This window comes from Schistocerca gregaria, chromosome 11 (genome assembly GCF_023897955.1).
Source record: "Schistocerca gregaria isolate iqSchGreg1 chromosome 11, iqSchGreg1.2, whole genome shotgun sequence".
In the NCBI taxonomy this organism is placed as follows: domain Eukaryota; kingdom Metazoa; phylum Arthropoda; class Insecta; order Orthoptera; family Acrididae; genus Schistocerca; species Schistocerca gregaria.
In genome coordinates, this window is record NC_064930.1 from 70,191,908 (window position 1) to 70,216,730 (window position 24,823).

General features: G+C 46.7%; 1 protein-coding gene across 1 annotated transcript in view; it reads left to right on the forward strand.

The window, feature by feature from the left end:
• The window catches only part of LOC126295026 (uncharacterized), a 115,465-nt gene that overhangs the window by 49,951 nt on the left and 40,691 nt on the right, over positions 1 to 24,823 (forward strand). Inside the window, exon 2 of the mRNA XM_049987277.1 lies at positions 19,097 to 22,997. Within this exon, the coding sequence (XP_049843234.1) occupies positions 20,722 to 22,997 (2,276 nt within the window). The 5' untranslated portion in view covers positions 19,097 to 20,721. The remainder of the gene's footprint in view (positions 1 to 19,096; positions 22,998 to 24,823) is intronic.

Here is a 24,823-nt window from a genome sequence, read left to right on the forward strand (position 1 = left end):
AAAGTAAAATTCTATGTACCGACTTGACAGAAAATCCTAGGAAGTTCTGGTCTTACGTTATATCAGTAAGTGGCTCGAAACAGCATATCCAGACACTCCGGGATGATGATGGCATTGGAACAGAGGATGACAAGCGTAAAGCTCAAATACAAAACACCTTTTCCCAAAGCTGTTTCACAGAGGAAGACAGCACTGCAGTTCCTTCTCTAAATCCTCGCACAAACGAAAAAATGGCTGACATCGCAATAAGTGTCCAAGGAATAAAAAAGGAACTGAAATCAGTCAACAGAGGAAAGTCCACTGGACCTGACGGGATACCAATTAGACACAGTGTCGGAAGTTCCGTGCGGCTTTTCGCGGATGATGCTGTAGTATACAGAGAAGTTGCAGCATTAGAAAATTGTAGCGAAATGCAGGAAGATCTGCAGCGGATAGGCACTTGGTGCAGGGAGTGGCAACTGACCCTTAACATAGACAAATGTAATGTATTGCGAATACATAGAGAGGAGGATCCTTTATTGTATGATTATGTGATAGCGGAACAAACACTGGTAGCAGTTACTTCACTTTTCTCTGCCTCGTGATGACTAGATGATGTGTGATGTCCTTAGGTTAGTTAGGTTTAAGTGGTTCTAAGTTGTAGGGGACTCATGATCATAGATGCTAAGTCCCATAGTTCTCAGAGCCATTTGAACCATTTTTAGTTACTTGTGTAAAATATCTGGGGGTACGCGTACGGAACGATTTGAAGTGGAATGATAATATAAAATTAATTGTTGGTAAGGCGCGTCCAGGGTGAGATTCATTGGGAGAGTCCTTAGAAAATGTAGTCCATCAGCAAAGGAGGTGGCTTACAAAACACTCGTTCGACCTATACTTGAGTATTGCTCATCAGTGTGGGATCCGTACCAGGTCGGGTTGGCAGAGGAGACAGAGAAGATCCAAAGAAGAACGGCGCGTTTCGTCACAGGGTTGTCTGGTAAGCGTGATAGCGATACGGGGATGACCCTGCAAGAGAGGCGCTCTGCATCGCGGTGTAGCTTGCTGTCCAGGTTTCGAGAGGGTGCGTTTCTGGATGAGGTATCAAATATATTGCTTCCCCCAACTTATACCTACCGAGGAGATCACGAATGTAAAATTAGAGAGATTAGAGCGCGCACGGAGGCTTTCCGGCAGTCGTTCTTCCCGCGAATTGTACGCGACTGGAACAGGAAAGGGAGGTAATGACAGTGGCACGTAAAGTGCGCTCCGCCACACACCGCTGGGTGGATTGCGGAGTATAAATGTAGGTGTAGAGGAAGGGGGAAAGCGCTATGGTTGGCCCGCTAGATGGCGCTGCCGTAGGTCAAAATGATATCAACTGCGTTTTGTTCAAATAGGAACCCCCATTTTTTATTACATATTCGTGAAGTACGTAAAGAAATATGAATGTTTTAGTTGGACCGCTTTTTTCGCTTTGTGACAGATTTAATAGTCGCAAACGTATAAGTACGTGGTTGTTGTTGTGGTCTTCAGTCCTGAGACTGGTTTGATGCAGCTCTCCACGCTACTCTATCCTGTGCAAGCTTCTTCATCTCCCAGTACCTACTGCAGCCTACATCCTTCTGAATCTGCTTAGTGTATTCATCTCCTGGTCTCTCTCTACGATTTTTACCCTCCACACTGCCCTCCAGTACTAAATTGGTGATCCCTTGATGCCTCAGAACATGTCCTACCAACCGATCCCTTCTTCTGGTCTAGTTGTGCCACAACGTACGTCGCAACGTACGTGGTATCACGTAACATTCCGCCAGTACGGACGGTATTTGCTTCGTGATACATAACCCGTGTTAAAATGGACTGTTTACCAATTGCGGAAAGGTCGATACCGTGTTGACGTATGGCTGTTGTGATCAAAATGCCCAACGGGCATACTTTCGATCACACAGTGTTTTTCCCTCTTTCGCAGTCCAACACCATGACCAGAGCATCCACGACGCCGTACCTATTCTAATTCGCTCCATGTTGCACATATTGACACTGGACCGTTCACTCTTTCTATTTTGCTTCTTTTTTTTCCACCGTTCAGTACACCTTCTTCCTGTTTTCACGCTTGATCTGTGTTCTGTTGCTGTTGGGCTATCCCACTGGGCCATTTTACCACTGAATATGACGGGATTGTGATGGGCAGTTTGCATCGTCGGGACCAGTCAAAACAACCGAGCGCTACGTCGTCCGCACATCCTTGCACGGCCTTGGCTGTGACGTCAGCGGCTGCGGCCGTGTCTGCACAGGTTATTTTCCCGCAGTTGGCGCCTCATTACGGAAGATCCAGCCGGCAGCAACAGCCGAGAGCCCGTTTCATAACTGCTGCTGGGCAGCTGGACGGAGGAAAAGGGACACGCGATGAGCGAGCGCTAATCCTGGACACCTCTCACGAACATCTGCGACCTGCCAAACACCAAACGGGGCGTGGCGGAGGGTACATACTGCATTCCATATTCACCCCCCTCCCCCCCCCCCCCCCCCCCCCCCACTGCACCACCGCGCTATCGCGTTCCTTCTGAAGACAATGCGTGGGAAAGAAGGTAGCTGGTAGCGTTCTGCGTCGCACAGAATTCCTCTGATTAAACGGATTCACAGTGTAGGGTAGAGTTGGCGGTTTGTTTGTGCGTTAGTGAGCGAGTTTCTCGCCTTCCCTGCTGTAGCCTGTTGATCGACTATTGTAGCAGCTGTCATGTCCAGTCAGTATTGCTTATGTCCTCTGGCTTGCCGATGTTGTCGCATCTGAGTGTGTGTTACCTGGTTTTGCCAGTAAGTGGACGAATTTCGCTATAATCCCGTATACCTGTGCTGTGTGCCATAGACAGGGCGTTACAAAAAGGTACGGCCAAACTTTCTGGAAACATTCCTCACACACAAATAAAGAAAAGATGTTATGTGGACATGTGTCCGGAAATGCTTAATTTCCATGTTAGAGCTCATTCTGGTTTCGTCAGTATGTCTTCTAACGCGATCAAATCGTAAATTTTCACAATCAGCATGTGTGGCCTGAAGAGACTCCGGACGCAATTGTGCAATCACGTCATCAACACAGATTTTCTGTGAACGTATGGGCAGGCATTGTCGGTTGGGCCCCACGTTCTTCCACCTGCGCTCAATGGACCACTTTATCACGATCTCATACGGGATACTCTACCTGTGCTGCTAGGACATGTGCCTTTACAAGTACGACACAACATGTGGTTTATGCACGATGGAGCTCCTGCACATTTCAGTCCAAGTGTTCGTACGCTTCTGAACAACAGACTCGGTGACCGATGGATTGGTAGAGGCAGACCAATTCCGTGACCTCCACGCTCTCCTGACCTCAACCCTCTCGACTATCATTTATGGGGGCATTTGAAAGCTCTCGTCTACGCAACCCCGGTACCAAATGTAGAGACTCTTCGTGCTCGTATTGTGGACGGCTGTGGTACAATACACCATTCTCCAGGGCTGCATCAGGGCATCAGGGATTCCATGCGACGGAGGGAGGATGCACGTATCCTCGCTAACGGAGGACATTTTGAACATTTCCTGTAACAAAGTGTTTGAAGTCACGCTGGTACGTTCTGTTGACGTGTGTTTCCATTCCACGATTAATGTGATTTGAAGAGAAGTAATAAAATGAGCTCTAACATGGAAAGTAAGCGTTTCCGGACACATGTCCACATAACATATTTTCTTTCTTTGCGTGTGAGGAATGTTTCCTGAAAGTTTGGCCGTACCTTTTTGTAACACCCTGTATAACTGCAGTCAGTTTCGCGTCACGTTTTTAATAACGTGGCGTTTACGTAAATTATGCAATGCGAGGAAGTCGACTACCGAATGAAAACTACAACGTGGTATTAAAAAAAAAAAAAAAAAAAAAAAAAAAAAAGACGCTTGTCACTGTTCATAATTTCGTTAAGAAGAAAGTAAGGAGAAAGAGTACCGTGGTGGTTGGTGTTGCCCTGAGAGCGAAACAAAAGTTCCTTGTGGACAAAAAATTATTTGTGGTTGCCAAGATGTATGGGACATGCTGTAAAAAACCGTAACGTAGACATAGAAGCAAAGGTCTTGCACCGAGCGGGCTTCGCAAGCCGTATAATTAATATTTTCCGCTGCGGAATACTGGCACACGGTTCGTAAAACGAGTGTCTGCCTTTCACACAACTGAGAGGTTTAACGGGATTTCATTAACGCAGAAGCTAGTTAACTTGACGCCCCCGTCACAGAAACGGTATTAAAGTCTCGGCCTCCAAGAGAACGGCGATACTTTGCCACATACGGCGCCAGCTAACGGCGCAGCTGGGGCCGGAGAGGTCTGTGTGTACGTGTTAATGAGTTAGGCGGACGGGATTATGTGCAACGCCGGACTTTCCGTAGGTCACTATGGAAAAGTATATTACCGAAGTTGCAGTAATGACTAAAGCGCGCGTCATTTACGACGGCGGCCGAGTTTATGTCCGTTCTGCGCACCTGATGTCACAAAACACAGCCAGCCAATGAACAGAGAACGACGTTGCCAGAGCTGGACTGCAGTGCAGAGCACGGACGAGTGTCTTCAGTTTTACAAACGTTCAGTCATAAATAAAGTAACTGAACAAAAGCAATGTCTTGAGAGCAGACTTTGTTTCATAGAATGTTTGGAAAAACCATTCTTTATACCAATTGCTTCATATTATATTAATTAATTAAATCAAACACGTAATAAGCCTCCTAATTCAGGCGATAGCAAGAAAAGGTGTTTGTATCATTATCACTATAGTCTTTTTCGCAATAAAGAACAGCGGTAATTGTTTACTTCCTATTGTACTTCGACGAAACGTGAGTAATTCATAGTCATACCAACAACGTTTGTCGGTATTCTGCGTGATAGTTTAAAGTCCTCCGGCAGATGTATTGAATGACGAGCTGCGTTAGCGTAATAGTTAAAGTGTGCCGGCACGGTAGGTCAGTGTGTTCTATCAGAGGGTTAGCAGCCCTCTGTAATAAACAAACTGAGCTAATCGATCTACAACGAACTTAAAGGGATGTCTTACGACGTCTGCCCCGAGCAAGTGCAACGAACAAGAGCGAACAAAATGAGATAAAAGAAAAGTGTATGGCTGCTAAGTGAAAGGTTCTGAGTTCAAACCTTGTTCGATGCTCAATATTTTCTTTATTTAAAAACAATATCGAAGTGTCTTACTTCATGAATTTTATTCGTTTGAATGTAATTTTTTGAAATTTCTAGTGCCAACTAAAATCGACCATACAGAAAGTATATGCTATGGACTTTTACCTCTGCAAACTCTTCAAAATTTCGTGCAGTAGTTTACTACATCTAATGCTGCAAAATAACTGCGTTGAACATCGAAACAAAATTAAGTCATTTATGGGGGGGAAGGTATCAGTCAACAAGATGTGTAACAATCAAATTTTTGGGTCAAGTAGTTTTTGTGAAATCGAATGACAAAGTGTGTCAAAGCAGTCCGAATACCATGTGGGTGCACAGGCGAGCAGTGCAAAGACGACAAAATCGCGCACATCGGACAATGTGGGGAGCATGTGTCTGTAGCAGCGAAAGGGTCAATGCGGCCGTGCTGGCTTTACTTCATAAACTTCGCGCTCCCCCCTAAACGTAAGTTTGCGAACTATACTGTACTATGGCGCTGCTTCTCTCGGCGCGTACAACTGGCAACGCAGCAATCTCCCGCGTCTGGGCGGCCATGCGCGAACCGCCCAGATAAAAGAATTCAACTACAGTCAGATCATAACAAAACAGTGTCCCAAAGAGTGGAGTGCAAGATTATAAACTTTGTCGAAAATCTCAAACTGTAGTGGTACACCATGTTTTTATTTACGGTTACACAAATGCAGGGTGCGACTCCGATACGTATCAAACTAAGTGGAGAATTTCATCACGTAAAGATTCAATTGATCCATTCGGAACTGATGACCTTTGTTAACATGAGTACGAGGGGCGTTTGAAAAGTCCGTGCAAAGTCCGAGAGATGACGCGTGTCGAGGTCATGTATAGTTAGTAGCATCTTTGGTAAAAGAATGCACACCAAGTTTCAGCCATATTGGTCTATTTCTTTGTGTTTGGCATTCGTGTGAATCAAAGAAGTTGAGTGATTGTCAAAAAGTGGACGAAAAATAATTTCGTGTGGTGATTAAACATTACTCTAGGGAAGGCAAAACGCCTCAGGAGACTACAGAGAAGCTTGATAAACATTACGGTGACTCTGCACCTTCGATTAGAACAGTTTATAAGGGGTTTCAAAATTTTCGTAGTGGCCATATGGGCTGAACGTTCTGGACGCCCTGTGAAGGTTTCGACTCCAGAAATCATGTATAAAATCCATAATATGGTGATGGATGACGGAAGAGTTAAGGTGCGTGAGATTGCTAGTGCTGTGGGCATCTCGAATGAACGGGTACCTAATGTTTTGCATAAACATTTGGACATGAGACAGCTATCCGCAAGAAGGGTTCTGCGATTGCTCACGCTTGACTAAAAACGGGATCGTGTGATGTGTTGCAAGGATAGTTTGCAGCTGTTCAGGAAGAACCCACAGGACTTTAAGCGTCGTTTCGTCACTGTGGACGAAACATGGATACACTACTATAGTCTTGAGACCAAAAACAACCTGAACAACGGGTTACCAAGGGGTAATGTGCACCAAAAAAGGTGAAGAGCATTCCTTCGGCCGGAAAGGATTTGGCGACTGTCTTTTGCGATTCGCAAGGAATAATCTTCATTGACTATCTGGAAAAGGGTAAAACTGTTCATTACTGGTGCATATTATTCATCATTATTGGACCGTTTGAAAACCGAGCTGCAATAAAAACGCCAGCGCTTGGACAGCAAAAAAGTCCTTTTCCATCACGACAACGCACCAGCACACAACTCAGCAGTTGTGGTCCCAAAAGTAATGGGAATAAGATTCCAACTCGTTTCACATGTCCCCCTATTCTTAACACTTGGCTTCCTCGTACTGCTATTTGTTCCCCAATTTGAAGAAATAGCTGGCGGCACAAAGATTTTATTAAATCGAGGAGGTGATTGCAGAAACTAATAGCTATTTTGCAGACTTTGACAATTCCTATTATTCGAGAGGGATGAGCAGATTAGAACAGCTTTGGACGAAATGTATAAGTCTGAAAGGAGACTATTTCCAAAAACAAGAAATGTTTACGCCAAACACGTAAGTAGTTTTTATTTTCGCACAGACTTTTGAAACGGCCCTCGTATACACTGGGGAATCAAAAGTCAAGGGATACCACGTAAAGCCACGCGGGATAAGCCGAGCGGTCTAAGGCGCTGCAGTCATGGATTGTGCGGCTGTTACCGGCGGAGGTTCCGAGTCCTCCCTCGGACATGGGTGTGTGTTTGTGTTTGTCCTTAGGATAATTTAGCTTAAGTAGTGTGTAAGTTTAGGCCCCTTAGCAGTTAAGTCCCATAGGATTTCCCACACATTTGATCCTTTTTCAACCTACTTCATAATACCGTGTCGCAAGCCGCTGGAAGTCCTCTGCAGAAATACTGCGGCGTGCGACGTCCATAGCCGTCCATAATTGCGAAAGTGTAGCCAGAGCAGGATTTTGTGCACGAACTGATCTCTCGATTATGTCCCATAAATGCTGAGTGCGATGCATGTCGGGCGATCTGAAATGCCAAATCATTCGTTCCAATGAACAACTGTGGTCTGCAGACACGGTGCATTGTGATTCACAAAAATTCCATCGTTCTTTCGGAACATGAAGTCCATGAATAGCTGCAAATGGTCTCGAAGTGGCCGAACATAACCATTTCCAGGCAATGATTGGTTCAGCTGTTTGCCCCGATAGCTGATTGGTGGGCGTGACGGATTGCCGTCCTACGGGCCCGGGTTCGATTCTCGGCTGGGTCGGGGATTTCCTCCGCTCAGGGACTAGTGTTGTTTTCGTCGTCATTTTATCCCCATCCGGCGCGCGGGTCGCCCAATATGGCGTCGGATGTAATAAGAGCTGCACCAAGGCGGCCACACCTGCCCCGCAAGGGGCCTGCCGGCCAATGACGCCAAACGCTCATTTCCATTGGTTCAGCTGGACCAGAGGACTCAGTCCGTTCTGTATCATCCCAGCCCTCGCCGTTATTGAGCCATCACCAGCTCGCACAGTGCCTTGTTAACAACCTGGGTCCATGGGATCTCCGCCACATTCCCACCCTACCATGAGCTCTTACCGACTGAAATCGGAATTCATCTGACCAGGCCAGGGTTTTCTAGTGGTCTAGGGTCCAGCTGATATAGTTACCAACCCAGGAGAGGGACTGCAGACGGTGTCGTGCTGTTAGCAAAGCCACTCGCTTCTGTCGCCTGCTGCCATAGCCAATTGACGCCATATTTCGGCGCACTGTCCTAGCGGATGCGTTCGTCATACGTCTCACATTCATTTCTGAGGGGTTACTTCACGCAGTGTTTCTTGTCTGTTAGCACTGACAACTCGACACAAGCGCCGCTGCTCTCGGTCGTTAAGTGAAGTCCGTCGGCCACTGTGATGACAGTAAATGCCTGAAATTTGGTATTCTCACTACGCTCTTGAGACTGTAGGTCTTGGAATATTGAATTACGTAATTATTTCCGAAATGGAGTGTCCCATGTGGCTAGCATCAACAATCATTCCATGTTAACTGATTGTTAAGTACTACCGCCATCTGTATAAGTGGATAACGCTATCCCAGAAATTGTCATCTCAGTGTAATGTGTGACACCAACAGGAACGACGAATACAGTATTGTATTTCTTGAGGGATGTGGCGAACATCTTCCGAATGTCATCCTGAGGAAATTCTTAAGGTGTCGAAACCACATGTTTTGTCACATCATGAACAAGCGTACACTATGTGATCAAAAGTATCCGGAGACCCTCAAAAACAACATTTTTCGTATTAAGTGCATTGTGCTGCCACCTACTGCCAGGTACTACATATCAGCGACCTTTAGACATCGTGAGAGAGCAGAATGGGGCGCTCCGCGCTTCTTACGGACTTCGAACGTGGTCAGGTGATTGGGTGCCACTTGTCTCATACGTATCTACGCGAGATTTCCTCATTCCTTAACATCCCTAGGTCTACTGTTTCCGATGTGATAGTGAAGTGGAAACGTGAAGGGACACATACAGCACAAAAGCGTACAGGCCGACCTCGTCTGTTGACTGACAGAGACCGCTGACAGTTCAAGAGGGTCGTATTGTGTAATAGGTAGACGTCTATCTAGACCATCGCACGGGCATTCCAAACTGCATCAGGATCCACATTAACACTATGACAGTTAGGTGGGAGGTGAGAAAACTTGGATTTCATGGTCGAGCAGCAGCAGATAAGCCACGCATCAAGCCGGTAAATGCCAAAGGACGCCTCGCTTGGAGTAAGAAGCGTAAACGTTGGACACTTGAACAGTGGAAAAACGTTGTGTGGAGTGAAGAATCACGGTACACAATGTGGCGTTCAGATGGCAGGGTGTCTATATGGCGAATGCCCGGTGAACGTCATCTGCCAGCGTGTGTAGCGCCAACAGTAAAATTCGGAGGCGCTGGTGTTACGGTGGTGACCCGAAACATATAGAACACCTCCGGGATGCTTTGGAACGCCGACTTCGTGCCAGGCCTCACCGACCGACATCGATACCTCTCCTCAGTCCAGCACTCCGTGAAGAATGGGCTGCCATTCCCCAGAAAAACTTCCAGCACCTGATTGAACGTGTGCCTGCGAGAGTGGAAGCTGTCATCAAGGCTAAGGGTGGGCCAACACCATACTGAATTCCAACATGGTGGGCGCCACGAACTTGTACGACATTTACAGCCAGGTGTCCGGATACTTTTGCTCACATAGTGTACGCTTGTTCATGGAGTGACAAAACGTGTGGTTCTACACGACGGAATTTTTCTACAACAGTTGCTGAAAATTATGAACTACAGTGTAAATGACAAGATTCGTCTTTGCGGCGGGCGCAGACGTGTGAGGGGAAATGCTGACGTAATCGACGCTCAGCGCTACCAAACGAATCTGCAACGTTTAGCTTCACCACGCAGTTTTCGTACATCAGCATGAGAAAAGGGTTATTTGGACAATAGCCTAACAAATTTAAAAAATATGTGTATGAAAGGTTAACTGGAATGAAGTATTCATGGCAACAAGCATGTACAAAGTGGTTGAAATGGCTCTGAGCACTATGGGACTTAACATCTGACGTCATCAGTCCCCTAGAACTTAAACCTAACTAACCTAAGGGCATCACACACATCCATGCCCGAAACAGGATTCGAACCTGCGACGGTAGCGGTCGCTCGGTTCCAGACTGAAGCGCCTAGAACCGCCCGGCCACAACGGCTGCCGCGCCATGTACACAGTTGCCAATTAACAACACAACAGTCGACCCAGAAAGTATTCCAATACAAACTTTTCATCAGCACAAAGTCCCATTATTAACTTACAAATTTTCACATTAAGTGTTTTTCTTTCATTTCTCACTCCAAGGGGATAGGTAGGCTGTTAGCATGCTGATGTACAGTACTTCGATATACTACTCTACAGGGCGGCCGCGGTGTCTGAGCGGTTCTAGGCGCTTCAGTCTAGAACCACGCGGCTGCTACGGTCGCAGGTTCGAATCCTGACTCGGGCATCGATGTTTGTGATGTCCTTAGGTTAGTTAGGTTCTAAGTGGTTCTAAGTACTAGGGGACTGATGACCTCGGATGTTAAGTCCCATAGTGTTCAGAGCCATTTGAACATTTTGAAGCACCTTAAAACAGGCAGCATATCAACAAGGTACAGCCGATATTTTTATAGAGCGATATGTGGGTATATTTTCCTTCGATATATCGATAACTTGCCATTGTATCGAGGGCCGGAAATTATATTTTTGTAACTGTCGATAAATCGGATTGCCTATACCTTTTAAAAATATCGGCAGTGCTAGGTGCTACTTTACTGCGAGGTCCGTGTCGCCACCTGACCCGGGATGGCTCGCCTGTAACGCTAGCTAGCACTTAATTAGGAGCAGCTGGCGCCCGGAAAATTTGATCTCTCCCGGCACTGCCAAGTGAAGCCAGCTGTGCCGCCGAGCTGTGGGAAGGGTTCCTTCCCTTACCGCTCCTCTTCCCGTGCCTCCAGCCCACGGTGTACTTCGCTGTCCCCACTTCCTGTCTCACTCGCGACTCCCCACGCCGGAACGGAACAAAATATAGGCCTCCGCCAGGCGGAAAAATACAGTGCCGCACGGTTCGTGACAGCGTAACAAATACACCGCAGCGACCGCTGCCGTATGCAAAATTGTCACGTTCTCTCCTTACAAAATGACCCACGTCTCTTCCTGTCCGTATAACTCGACTGCTATCCAAGAAACGATTATATAGAGTAGTTTGACAGATGTGGCGTCTAACAATTTTACGAACTGTTAACCATTGCAACAAAAAATCGGCTCAAAGTTGCAATTTTCCCTTTTTTTTTTTATTCAGTCGATGACTAGTTTCGGGCCGGGATCCATTTTCAAATTATAATAGTCAAAAATGGTGCTTCCGAAAATGCGAAAAAATTTGAAACACTTGCAGTTACAGCGCGTATACACTACTGGCCATTAAAATTGCGACACCACGAAGATGACATGCTACAGACGCGAAATTTAACCGACAGGGAGTAGATGCTGTGATATGCAGAGCATTCACACAAGGTTGGCGCCGGTGGCGACACCTACAACGTGCTGACATGAGAAAAGTTTCAAACCGATTTCTCATACACGAACAGCAGTTGACCGGCGTTGCCTGGTGAAACGTTGTTGTGATGCCTCGTGTAAGGAGCAGAAATGCGTACCATCACGTTTCGGACGTTGATAAAGGTCGGTCGGCCGTGATAGCCGAGCGGTTCTAGGCGCTACAGTCTGGAACCACGCGACTCCTGTGTGTGATGTCCTTAGGTTAGTTAGGTTTAAGTAGTTCTAAGTTCTAGGGGACTGATGACCTCAGATGTTAAGTCCCATAGTGCTCACAGCCATTTGAACCATTTGATAAAGGTCGGATTGTAGCCTATCTTGATTGCGCTTTATGGTTCAAGTGGTTCAAATGGCTAAGAGCACTATGGGACTGAACTTCTGAGGTCGGGAGTCCCCTAGAACTTAGAACTAAGCTAAGGACAACACACACATCCATGCCCGAGCCAGGATTCGAACCTGCGACCGTACCGCTCTAGCGGTTCCAGACTCCAGCGCCTAGAACCGCACGGCCACTTCGGCCGGCGATTGCGCTTTATCGTATCGCGACATTGCTGCTCGCGTTGGTCGAGATCAAATGACTGTTAGCAGAATATGGAATCGGTGGGTTCAGGAGGGTAATACGGAACGCCGTGCTGGATCCCAACGGCCTCGTATCACTAGCAGTCGAGATGACAGGCATCTTATCCGCACGGCTGTAACGGATCAGATGTGTTACGACCCGTGGCTCTACCCTTCATTCGATCCCTGCGAAACCCTACATTTCAGCAGGATAATGGAGGACCCCATGTTGCAGGTCCTGTACGGGCCTTTCTGGGTACAGAAAATGTTCGACTGGTGCCCTGGCCAGCACATTCTCCAGGTCTGTCACCAATTGAAAACGTCTGGTCAGTGGTGGCCGAGCAACTGGCTCGTCACAATACGCCAGTCACTACTCTTGATGAACTGTGGTATCGTGTTGAAGCTGTATATGGGCAGCTGTACCTGTACACGCCATCCGAGCTCTGTTTGACTCAATGCCCAGACGTATCAAGGCCATTATTACAGCCAAAGGTGGTTGTTTTGGGTACTGATTTTTCAGGACCTACGCTCCCAAATTACGTGAAAACGTATTGACATGTCAGCTCTAGTATTATACATTTGTCCAATGAATACCCGTTTACATCTGCATTTCTTCTTGGTGTAGCAATTTTAATGCACCCTCCGCCACGCACCGCACAGTGGCTTGCGGAGATGTAGAACTGGTCGTGCTAGCGTGTTGTATGCCACTTCCCGTAAAAATACACCCCCCTTTCTCATAACTTCTGCATTAAATCCAAGGCTTCCATTCACCTAGCCCAATACTGATATTACGTGACGGTCACATTTCATATCGCTTCTTAGTGTGAATGGTAAATGCCGGCCGTGGTGGCCGAGCGGTTCTAGGCACTACAGTTTGGAAACGCGTGACCGCTACGGTCGCAGGTTCGAATCCTGCGTCGGGTATGGACGTGTGTGATGTCCTTAGGTTTATGTAGTTCCAAGTTCTAGGGGACTGATGACCTCAGATGTTAGGTTCCATAGTGCACAGAGCCCGGTAAATACCGGGTGTACATAAAGTTCGGAAACACTTTCAGTTATTTGTTGCACAAGAACTAAACATGTACAGATGGCACACATATTGCATTTTGAATAGAAGCTCTGAAAGCTTTTTTTACAAACATTCGATGCACGACGCACCGATTTCTTTGGACTCATGAATGGCTCTCATACGCGCACATTCACTTCACCCACATTGGGACGTCCGCTTCTCTTTGTCAGGTACAAGAAACCCGTCGTAACGAAATTGTTGTGCCAGTGGTAAGCGGCCGTCCTAGCTTGTGTCTTCTTACCGTACTCGGTTCTAAACATCCCCTCAACAACTGTGGCACACTTGTTTTTGTCGAACTCCAACACACAGAAAACTCGCTCCGCACTTCAACTCGCCATGTTTGCTACTAGCGCTCACTATCGGCAAATTACCAAACTACACTGTGGCCGTGTATATGAAAAAAGGTTTCGAGGTTTCTCTTCAAGAATACGTATATCTGTACAATGTTTGGTTCTTGTGCAGTAAATAATTGAAAGTGGAGTTTATGTTCACCCTGTACTTATACGACGTCTATAGGCTTACTACTCACGATGAAAATCCTGCATGTCCAGTATTTGGCATCAAATGGTGAGCGATGTCTACGAGTAGGCCCGTATCAGAACACACATGGAAAATGCGAAGTGCTATTTTTTATGGACTACCCAAGTTATTTGATATTCTAGATCGTGACACTCCTTTAGGATCTCTTACGTTTTTCGTAACTGATGGTCCTACAAAATAATTCTTCATATATCCATAACTAATAAAACGCACGACTTGGGACGTCAGCTGGTATAATATATGTTAAAAAAATGACGTAATTCCTCCAGCTGTATTAAGGTGTTGGTTTTATTGGCAACTAGTTTCGATGTTGTTACATCATCATCTTCAGGCCCATACTTCTTGACAGTATCCGTCAGTCAGTGGTGAGGTAGGCGTGTCCCACGCGCAAGGCAGGTAGTAACTCTGCAGAGTTACACACACACACGGATACTGTCAAGAAGTATGGGTCTGAAGATGATGTTGTAACAACATCGAAACTAGTTGCCAATAAAAATGGTTCAAATGGCTCTGAGCACTATGGGACTTAACATCTATGGTCATCAGTCCCCTAGAACTTAGAACTACTTAAACGTAACTAACCTAAGGACATCACACACATCAATGCCCGAGGCAGGATTCGAACCTGCGACTGTAGCAGCCGCGGGGTCCCGGACTGAAGCGCCTAGAACCGCTCGAAAACGTCTGACATCAACATAAGCTTATTTCTTAATATTTGCCGTGCAATATTGCTGTTACTAATAAAATTCGTTACAATAAATATTATTTAAAAAGTATAAGACTTGCTGACTTATTGTATCAACCATTTATACTGCTAACTTTGCATAAACGGTTGTAGCTAGACTCAGGTAGTTCTCTGGCATTCCGTTTCACGACACGTTTGAAAATGCGTTGGCGTCGCGTGGTCCAGAAGCCAAACTTTTTGATAATAGGTTATTGCCAACAACAACATACTAAAACAGCGAGTCGTATGAAATAGTTCACTCTTTTATCACAGGCTAATACCATGTTACCATATTCGTCGTATATTATTAAGGTAAAGGTAGTGCAAGTAATGTTTGCAACATGCTAGTAACTACCTACCTACCTCACTGTCACAAAGAAAGAAACCAATCGTTTCCGTCGTGAGCTTCAAAATCTGGCCGTAACGTTGCTGCCTTTGTTCCTTCCAGAAAACGGAAAGCAAACCGCTTTGTCGTATCTACTAGCAGAAATCACCATTCTACTGCCGGCTCGGCCTTCTTTTTCTGCTGTACACAAAAATCCAATCCCTAACAAACCCGCATTCAATTACCGCTCTGTCCTCTGCCACTGTTCTGTTTCTTCCTCATTCCCCGCCGTTTGCCCGGATCGTGGATGCTGTGTTCCGCACGTCCACAGTCCAATTACGAACAGCAGCCGGATGCTGGGTTTTTAACTCACCTCGTACCGTTTCTCCACGTACTCACTGCTCCTTCGCGCCGTTGTGTCTGTGGCTACACGGCTTCCACAGTTTCAGACGCCGACTTCACCATTCGCCCAGGCCATTGCTGGACGTTTTGCATCGGCCGCCCTCGTTACCTTCGCTAACGACGAATACAGACGCGGCTGCACGGAAAACCGCAGGTATTTGCTCCGTCAATGTTCTGGCTGATCGAGCAAGCCAACGGCGGAATAACAGAGTTCGATGTGTCCGTTTCGAATCCGCGCTCCTACGGCCAAGAACAGCAAAGCCGTCCTCACACTAGCCGTGACATCCGACGTGCAACGTGCTGAATTGCTTCCACGTGGCATCACAGACATGCATCACTAACAGGCAATGTCATGTGCAGTGTCATTGGTGGCACTCATAGAGTAAATATCTCTGGAGTGAGCATTGCGTTCTGCGCATGTTGTCGTTATTAAACCAGGATTGTCACGTGTTTTCGGGACTTCGCTGTGTGTGTGTGTGTGTGTGTGTGCTTTCCGCAGAATTTGAAGTTTGTAATATCAAGAGTTTTTGTTGTGTTTTCACCGTTTGTTAATAGTGTAGGACATATCCTGCATTACCAGACCAGTGGCCAGGAAGAGCCATCCTATCTAGGGTACGCAGTATACCATACAGATACCTTTTCTAAATCATTTTGCAGTTGCTTGTGATCTACTGATGACGATAAATGGCGGCATCCTCTGCTAACAAAGTTAGAGGTACAGATTGTCTTCTAAACCGTTTACATAAATTAGGAAAAGCAGACGTTCTACACACTTCCTTGGGGAGGGCTATATACGAGGGGCGTTTGAAAAGTCCATGCAAAGTCCGAGAGATGGCACCACCGGATAGTATCGAGGTCATGATTAGTTAGTAGCATCTTTGGAATGAACACACACCAAGTTTCAGCCATATTGGTCAATTTCTTCGTGTTTGGCATTCGCGTGAATCACGGAAGTCGAGTGATTGTCAAAAAATGAACGAAAAAGAATTTCTTGTGCTGATTAAACATTACTTTATGAAAGGCAAATCGCCTCAGGAGACTACAGAGAAGCTTGATAAACATTACGGTGACTCTGCACCTTCGATTAGAACAGTTTATAAGGGGTTTCAAAATTTTCGTAGTGGCCATATGGGCTGAACGTTCTGGACGCCCTGTGAAGGTTACGACTCCAGCAATCATGGATAAAATCCATGATATGGTGATGGATGACGGAAGAGTTAAGGTGCGTGAGATTGCTAGTGCTGTGGGCATCTCGAATGAACGGGTACCTAATGTTTTGCATAAACATTTGGACATGAGAAAGCTATCCGCAAGAAGGGTTCTGCGTTTGCTCACGCTTGACTAAAAACGGGATCGTGTGATGTGTTGCAAGGATAGTTTGCAGCTGTTCAGGAAGAACCCACAGGACTTTAAGCGTCGTTTCGTCACTGTGGACGAAACATGGATACACTACTATAGTCTTGAGACCAAACAACAACCTAAACAAGGGGGTTACCAAGGGGTAATGTGCACCAAAAAAGGTGAAGAGCATTCCTTTGGCCGGAAAGGATTTGGCGACTGTCTTTTGCGATTCGCAAGGAATAATCTTCATTGACTATCTGGAAAAGGGTAAAACTGTTCATTACTGGTGCATATTATTCATCATTATTGGACCGTTTGAAAACCGAGCTGCAATAAAAACGCCAGCGCTTGGACAGCAAAAAAGTCCTTTTCCATCACGACAATGCACCAGCTCACACCTCAGCAGTTGTGGTCGCAAAATTATTGGAAAATAGATTCCAACACGATTCACATCCCACGTATTCTCCAGACTTGGCTCCCTCGGACTGCTATTTGTTCCCCAATTTGAAGAAATGGTTGGCAGTACAAAGATTTTATTCAAATGAGGATGTGATGGAAGCAACTAATAGCTATGTTGCAGACTTGGACAATTCCTATTATTCGGAAGAGATCAACAAATTAGAACGGTGTTGGAGGAAGTGTATAAGTTAAAAAGGAGACTGTGTCGAAAAATAAAAAAAGGCTTACCCCAAACACGTAAGTAGTTTTTATTTTTTCACGGACTTTGCAAACGACCCTCGTATTACTTCTGTTCTATACGATGAGTTTGCGTCGATTACCACAAACTGTGACCTAGGCGACAGGAATTACGAATCCGGTAGCACAATTAAGACGCAATTTGATTAGAAGCCTCTTGTAAGGAGTATTGTCAAAAGCCTTCCGGGAGTCTTGAAATATGGAATCAGTTTGACATCCCGTTTCGATAGCACTCATAACTTCGTGCGAATAAAGTGCTAGTTGTGTACTACAAGAACGATATTTTCTGAATCCACGCTGACTGTGTGCCGATAGACTGTTTTCTGCGAGGTAATTTGTAAAGTTCTGTTCCAGAGTCCTATTGCAATTCGACGTCGGCGATATGCATCTATAATTCATCTGATTACTCCTATTTCCTTTCTTGGCTGTTGTTGTGACCTGTGCAATTTTCCTGTCTTTAGGTACAGATCTTCCATCGAGATAGCGTTCGTATATGATTGCCAAGTACTAAACTATTGTGACAGCATACTCTGAAAGAACCCAACTGGAATACTATCTGGTCGAGAAGATTTGCCTTTATTGATTTAAACTGGTGCGTTGTACCGAGGATATCTGCTTCTAAGTTACTGAAGTTGGTAGCTGTTCTTGATTCGAATTCGGGAATATTTACTCCATCTTCTGAGGTGAAAGAATTTCGGAAACCTGTGTTTACTAACTCCACTTTAGCGGCGTTGTCATCGTTAATCTCACCATTGGCATAGCGCATTGAAGTGAAGTTGTGCCGTAGAGGTCTTGCTATTGGTGTACTTTGCATATCGCTGGACTCTCTTCGCTTTTCCTGCCATAACGAAGGATTTTCGGATCCATGTTCGTATAAACTTTAATATTTTGGTTTCAGGAATAAATCCCTGTAGTTTCTGACACGTCTTCGTACACCTTACACAGGATATTATATGTGCTACAGGTATAGTGATCGGATGAACCTAACACTGGTACAGTTTGCTATTGAAGACATCTGAGATATCGAAGAAACATACTTGTGAGTGCATACCTGTTGTCCATCACCTGGGTGATCATATCTGATTATATGAAGACGGTATCTCTAGAGATATCATTGGTGATCTTGCAGCTCTAGAGGAATGAAATCTAGAGCTTTAGCTGCTTGCAAGCTTTCATAAATATCAACGGGGTTGAAAAATATGTGCCCCAACCGAGACTCGAACCAGGGACCTCCTGCTTATACGGCAGACGCTCTAACCGGCTGAGCCACCGAGAACACAGAAGAGACTGCGAGTGCAGGGACGTATCTCTGCACCACTCCACTTGAGACCCACACTTTCCAACTTCCTGTCCACACACCACATTTGCAGGCCGGGGCACACGTTTTTCAACTATCTCCGTCCATATTTATCAATGCCTGTAAGCAGCTGAAGGTCTAGATTCCATTATAATTTCATATCTGATTATAGTCTGCAAGAGTCGATTCATATTTTAAGTCAATCCTGTGATCCCTGTACTTCGTTTTCATCAAATAATCGGACAATTTATTTTGCATGGTGAGTGGCTACAGATTAAAAAGAAATTTATTACTAGCAGCGTGTCACAAATTCCGAGTTTCCAATACACGTCATAAGGTTCGGGAGGAAATGGCCAGTGCTACCAACTCAATGAAAAGAATGTTATCTTATAAGGTGTGTATTTTCAGATTTCGCAACTACGTCAAGGACGTCATCTGGGCAATCTTAGATGTGGACGAAGACTGCTGAAAGAGAAGCAGGTTGAGAAGAGGAGCCCGGGTTAAAAGAAGTGCAAAGAGAAGTGGGAAGCTAAGAGGAAAGCCGCCTGCAATTTTTCGACATAAATCACTATTCGAATTTGTTATGGCTAGCAACCAGTTACGTCCACTGACACAAGTTGAAATAGAAAGCACCCAAGAAATGGCGGCGTATTGTTTGCTTTGAAATTACATATTCTGAAATACTACCTGCTCTTGGTAAGTTTTTAATATTGATAGGTATGAACATCCTAAGTGCATTTCATTATCTGAACACTTTGGCACTGAATGAATCTGTAAGATATTAGTAGGTAAGCTAGACAAGTGCAACTGCATCTAGACGATAATATCCTTTGTGGTATGTATGAAGAACACCTGGAAGCTAAAAAGTGAGTGAAGAACAATTTCAAAAATGTGTAAACCAACGTAGCAAGTTTCGAAGCTATCATGCGAAAATTGTGAGTTAATTCAAACAGCTGATCATGTGAGATTCCAGACTGGAAAAGAATATAGAAGATCTCAAAGGTCATCAAACATTGAACGTAAAACTTGCATTATAACTATCACCTAAAACTCCTGTCGCGAAAGACATTAAGGATTCACTGCCAAGAAACTGGATGTGTGGATAGCAAATTTTCAGTCATTGGGAAAAAATGCTTTATGTTAAATGAAGATGCAATGCTATAATACATTTGCTGCAGCTGAAAACCGGATTTTAGTCGTGTACATACCATGAGGATATTATGCTGGTGAAAAACCTCATGTGAAGCAATAAATCAGATGTGTAATTCTTAAATCAGTCTTGTGCATTTTGAGGACGTAATGGAGTAATTTCAACATCTGTTTGTGATACCGGTTTGTATCAAGAGGATATAAAATAACTATTTGGAAAAAGTACGTGAAATCCACCTCGTTCTCGAGGAAAGCCAAGGTTACTTGAAGAACTTTGTGGCGTACGTTCAAAAAGAACTAGAATGATTGAAGGTCGGTTGTGTAGCTGCATACATTAAGCCAGTAATATCGACAAGAACGACAAAATTCATTGATGTAACTGGGGCATTTTCATACTTCTAGGGTAGACCCGCCACAGTATTTAAAATAGATTCAGTGTTGTAGATGGAGTTTTGAGTGCACAACTGAAGTTCCTGAAAGCTGTCTCAATAGCTGGTAACAGAAGAACAATTTCTGTTAGGCCTCAAGAGGATATAAAATAATTATTTGGATAAAGTACTTGAAATTCATCTCATATTCGAGTGAATCCAAGGTTATTTGAAGAACATCGTGGTGTACATTCAAAAAGAACTAGAGTGAATGAAGATCGGTTGTGTAGCTGCATATATTAAGCCAGTAATATCGACAAGAACAACAAAATTCATTGATGTAACTGGGGCATTTTCATACTTCTAGGGTAGACCTGCCACAGTATTTAAAATAGATTCAGTGTTGTAGATGGAGTTTTGAGTGCACAACTGAAGTTCTGAAAGCTGTCTCAATAGCTGGTAACAAAATAATAATTTGTGGTAGGAAGCTTTTGCAACAAGAAAGTTGGGTGCAATATGACGAAGGAGAAGCGATGGTGGCGCCGCTCTGTGCCCTGGTGGGCGCGCCAGCGAACCTCCACCTACCAGTCACGTGAGGGCGACGGCAGCGCCACGACGGACAGCGCCAGAGTTGGGGATGGCGCCTCCAGCGCCCCCAGCGGCGGGGCATCTCCACCACCAGGAAGCGTAGCTAGCTTCGGGTCCGGCTCTGGCAGTAGGAGAAGCACCTCGGCCAGCCCAGCGAGGGACGAAATGGCCCAGATGCCCAACATAAACTTCTCCTTCTTCGGCAACAGCAAGGAAGACCTCGACAGAGACAGCCAGATATCTCCGGGAGATCCTCAGGCGACTGTGACGACATTCCGAACGTCGGTCAGCCTAGAACTGGGACAGACCGTTCCACTGGGGGACGACCCACCAGAGATCAAAATACCAGAGTATGCCAAGGTGGTGAAGAATTCCAAAAACGGCACAAGTCTGGTGGAGCCGCCGCGACTGAGGAGCAAAACGATGCCGAGCTCTGTGGACTTCTGTAGGGACAACCAGCGCTACTCGAACTGCTTTCCCGGGTACGAGGAAATCGGCTCCTTGAGACAGGTGTCGAAAGTGACCGACACCGAGTGCTCACGTCCGGGGTCCTCTATGAGCAGCCGGACGGTCCCAGAAGTTTCCCAAAGTGTGACGTCTAGAGCTGGATTTAGTCACCTGTCGGCATCTCTCGAGGGTAGAAAGGCGAGCTCGCCATATTTGAACGTTGCTGCTTCAGGAGACAGAGGTTACGATAATGACGACGGACCTGATTATGAGGAGTTGAAGGTGTCACCAGTTTTCCAACAAACTCGGCAAGAAGTGACCGACGGGGCGCAGTACGAGAGACTGGTACTCGCCGACGGACCTGAACGGGAGACCGATCTAACGGCAGAGGCACGGCCCGACCCACCAGAAGTACCTCAGCGGGTTCCGAATGCAACAGAAGGCCGCACTGGAGAGAAACGTACATTGGCGAATGCTGCCGACAAAGTTAACGGTCTTTCCCAATGGACACTCCGGTATGGTACCACCGTGCTGCAAAAGTTGAGGAGGCCAGGAAAGGCTGCAAGCAAGATAGCAGTGCCTGATGATACCACATCTAATGGGGCCGAAACTTCAAATGGTGGTAGTGGACAACCAGCTGGTGAGGATCAGCCTTCTCTGTACGAGATACCGCGGAGTCACACAAAGGTGGTTATAATGCAGACGAATGTGGCGTCAGTCACAGTCCCAAACGGCAGTTCAAGTAATACACGAGAGTGTGGTGATGCCGAACTGCCTTGCAGCAATCAGGAGACGGCTCATCTATATGGTAATGCAGACAATGCTGCCAACTATTCTAAGGAAGTTGGAGATGGAGGTACGAAAGTAGACAGAGGTGGTCTACTGCAGAGTGATGTGGGGAAAAACCTTGGAAGGTACACCAATATAACTGAAGACTTCGTGGCCGGTGTGAGGTCACCGAAGGGAGGTAAGTCTGAGGGCTGCTCTGATGAAGTGGAGAAGAGTGAGGTGCTTGGAGGGATTGATGTGGGGAAGTGTGATGAGGGATCACAGAAATTGGTGAAAGTGTGTAGGGGTGAGGGGGAGATTGTGGAAGATAGTGGAGAAAGTGTAAAAGAGGCCGAGCAGCGTTGTGTGGTAGTGAAGGTGGTGACGATTGCAGGAAAGAGAGTGGCAGATGGCGATGTGGATCAGAAAGAGGCGAAGTGTGCTGGGGAGGATGTAGCAGAATCGAAATTGGACGAGTTAGGTGCGGGAATCGCCGGCGCGGTTCGGAAGGAGCCGGAGTCGGCCGGGGAGTTCCCGAAAGAGCCGAGAACGGGTGAGGTAGGTCCGAAGGCGGCCGACACCGACCGGGAAGAGCCGAAGTTGGCTGGGAAAAGCCAGACGGAGCCGGAAATGGCCGAAGACGGGCGGGAGGACACGAAAGCTGCCGACGGTTCCCAGAAAGGCCGAGAGAAGTTCGGGACCGAGCGGAACTTGGCGGATACCGACGGGGAGTCGACGAAAGCGGTGTTCTCGAGTCGCGAAGGCTCTGCGGAGACGGAAGGCGACACGGAGGCGTACAAGTCGGCGTCCCGCAGCCCGGACGGCGCCTGCTGGGAGGACAGCGGCGACTACGAAAGCCTGACGGTGACGTCGACCGGCGACTACGAAGACCTCGAGTACTGCGAGTTCCGGCTGGGAGTCCGGGCCGGGGGCGGCGCCGGGGGCGGCGTCGCGGGCGGCCGCGTCCGGCGCACGCTGCGGGCGGCGGCGCGCTGGTGGCGCTGCGAGCGGGGGCGGCTGGCGGCGGCGGTGGAGCGCCAGGCGGCGGCGCAGGCCGTGGGCGTGGCCGGGGGCGGCGCGGAGGCGGCGGCCGAGCTGGTGCGGCGGCGCCGCAGGGCCCGCCTCCAGCAGGGGCGCGCCGCCCCCGGGCCGCGCTGCTGCGTGCCGGAGGTGAGCCGCCTGCCTGCCACTCAGTCCCACTTGTTTAATGGTGGCCCGCACCAACAGTTCTACTGTCACCTCCGTCAACATCTCAGCTATCTCAATAAACAGTCTTCATCGCATTTATTATTTATTATACCGCCAACCGGTTTCAGCCGGCCGCGGTGGTCTCGCGGTTCTAGGCGCGCAGTCCGGAACCGTGCGACTGCTACGGTCGCAGGTTCGAATCCTGCCTCGGGCATGGATGTGTCTGATGTCCTTAGGTTGGTTAGGTTTAAGTAGTTCTAAGTTCTAGGGGAGTGATGACCACAGCAGTTGAGTCCCATAGTGCTCAGAGCCATTTGAACCAACCGGTTTCAACTCGACGTAGGGGGCGTTTACACTGTGAAATTATAAATATCCGTCAGAAGGACTCCATTATACAACAGCTAATATAATGTAAATTTAAAATATGCTATCCATTGGTCGACTGCTGATGGTGTCACTCCTGTCGACATGACAGCAGGAAACTATGCGGGACTAACATTTTTTTTTCCTTTATTGTAATTTTAATACCTGTACATCAGGTAGGCGGCAGCAGCTTGCTACGCTGCTCTTCAGCCTTCGTGTCCACAAAGATAAAACAGAAAGAAGATACGTAATAGACACAGTGACGGGCAAAAAACAGTAAACATAGAATACAAAAAATCGGAGCCGTTCATACTCGACGACAAATGCACTGAAACATCTACATCTACATTTATATTCCGCAAGCCACCCAACGGTGCGTGGCGGAGGGTACCTTACTTGCCACTGTCATTACCTCCATTTCCTGTTCGAGTCGCGTATGTTTTGCGGGAATAACGACTGTCTGAAAGCCTCCGTGCGCGCTCTAATCTCTCTAATTTTACATTCGTGGTCTGCTCGGGAGGTACAAGTAGGGGGAAGCAGTATATTCGATACCTCGTCCAGAAACGCACCCTCTCGAAACCTGGCGAGCAAGCTACACCGCGACGCACAGCGCCCCTCTTGCAGAGTCTGCCACTCGAGTTTGCTAAACATCTCCGTAACGCCATCACGCTTACCAAATAACCCTGTGACGAAATGCGCCGCTCTTCTTTGGATGTTCTCTGTCTCTTCTGCCAACCCGACCTGGTACGGATCCCACACTGATGAGCAATACTCAAGTATAGGTCGAACGAGTGTTTTGTAAGCCACCTCCTTTTTCTAAGGACTCTCCCAATGAATCTCAACCTGGTACCCGCCTTACCGACAATTAATTTTATATGATCATTCCACTTCAAATGGTTCCGCACGCATACTCCGAGATATTTAACAGAAGTAAGTGCTACCAGTGTTTGTTCCACTACCTTATAATCATACAATAAAGGATCCTTCTTTTTATGTATTCGCAATACACTACATTTGTCTATGTTAAGGGTCAGTTGCCACTCCCTGCACCAAGTGCCTATCCGCTGCAGATCTTCCTGCATTTCGCTACAATTTTCTAATGCTGCAACTTGTCTGTATACTGCAGCATCATCCGCGAAAAATCGCATGGGACTTCCGACACTATCTACTAGGTCATTTATATATATATTGTGAAAAGCAATGGTCCCATAACACTCCCCTGTGGCACGGCAGAGGTTACTCTAACGTCTGTAGACGTCTCTCC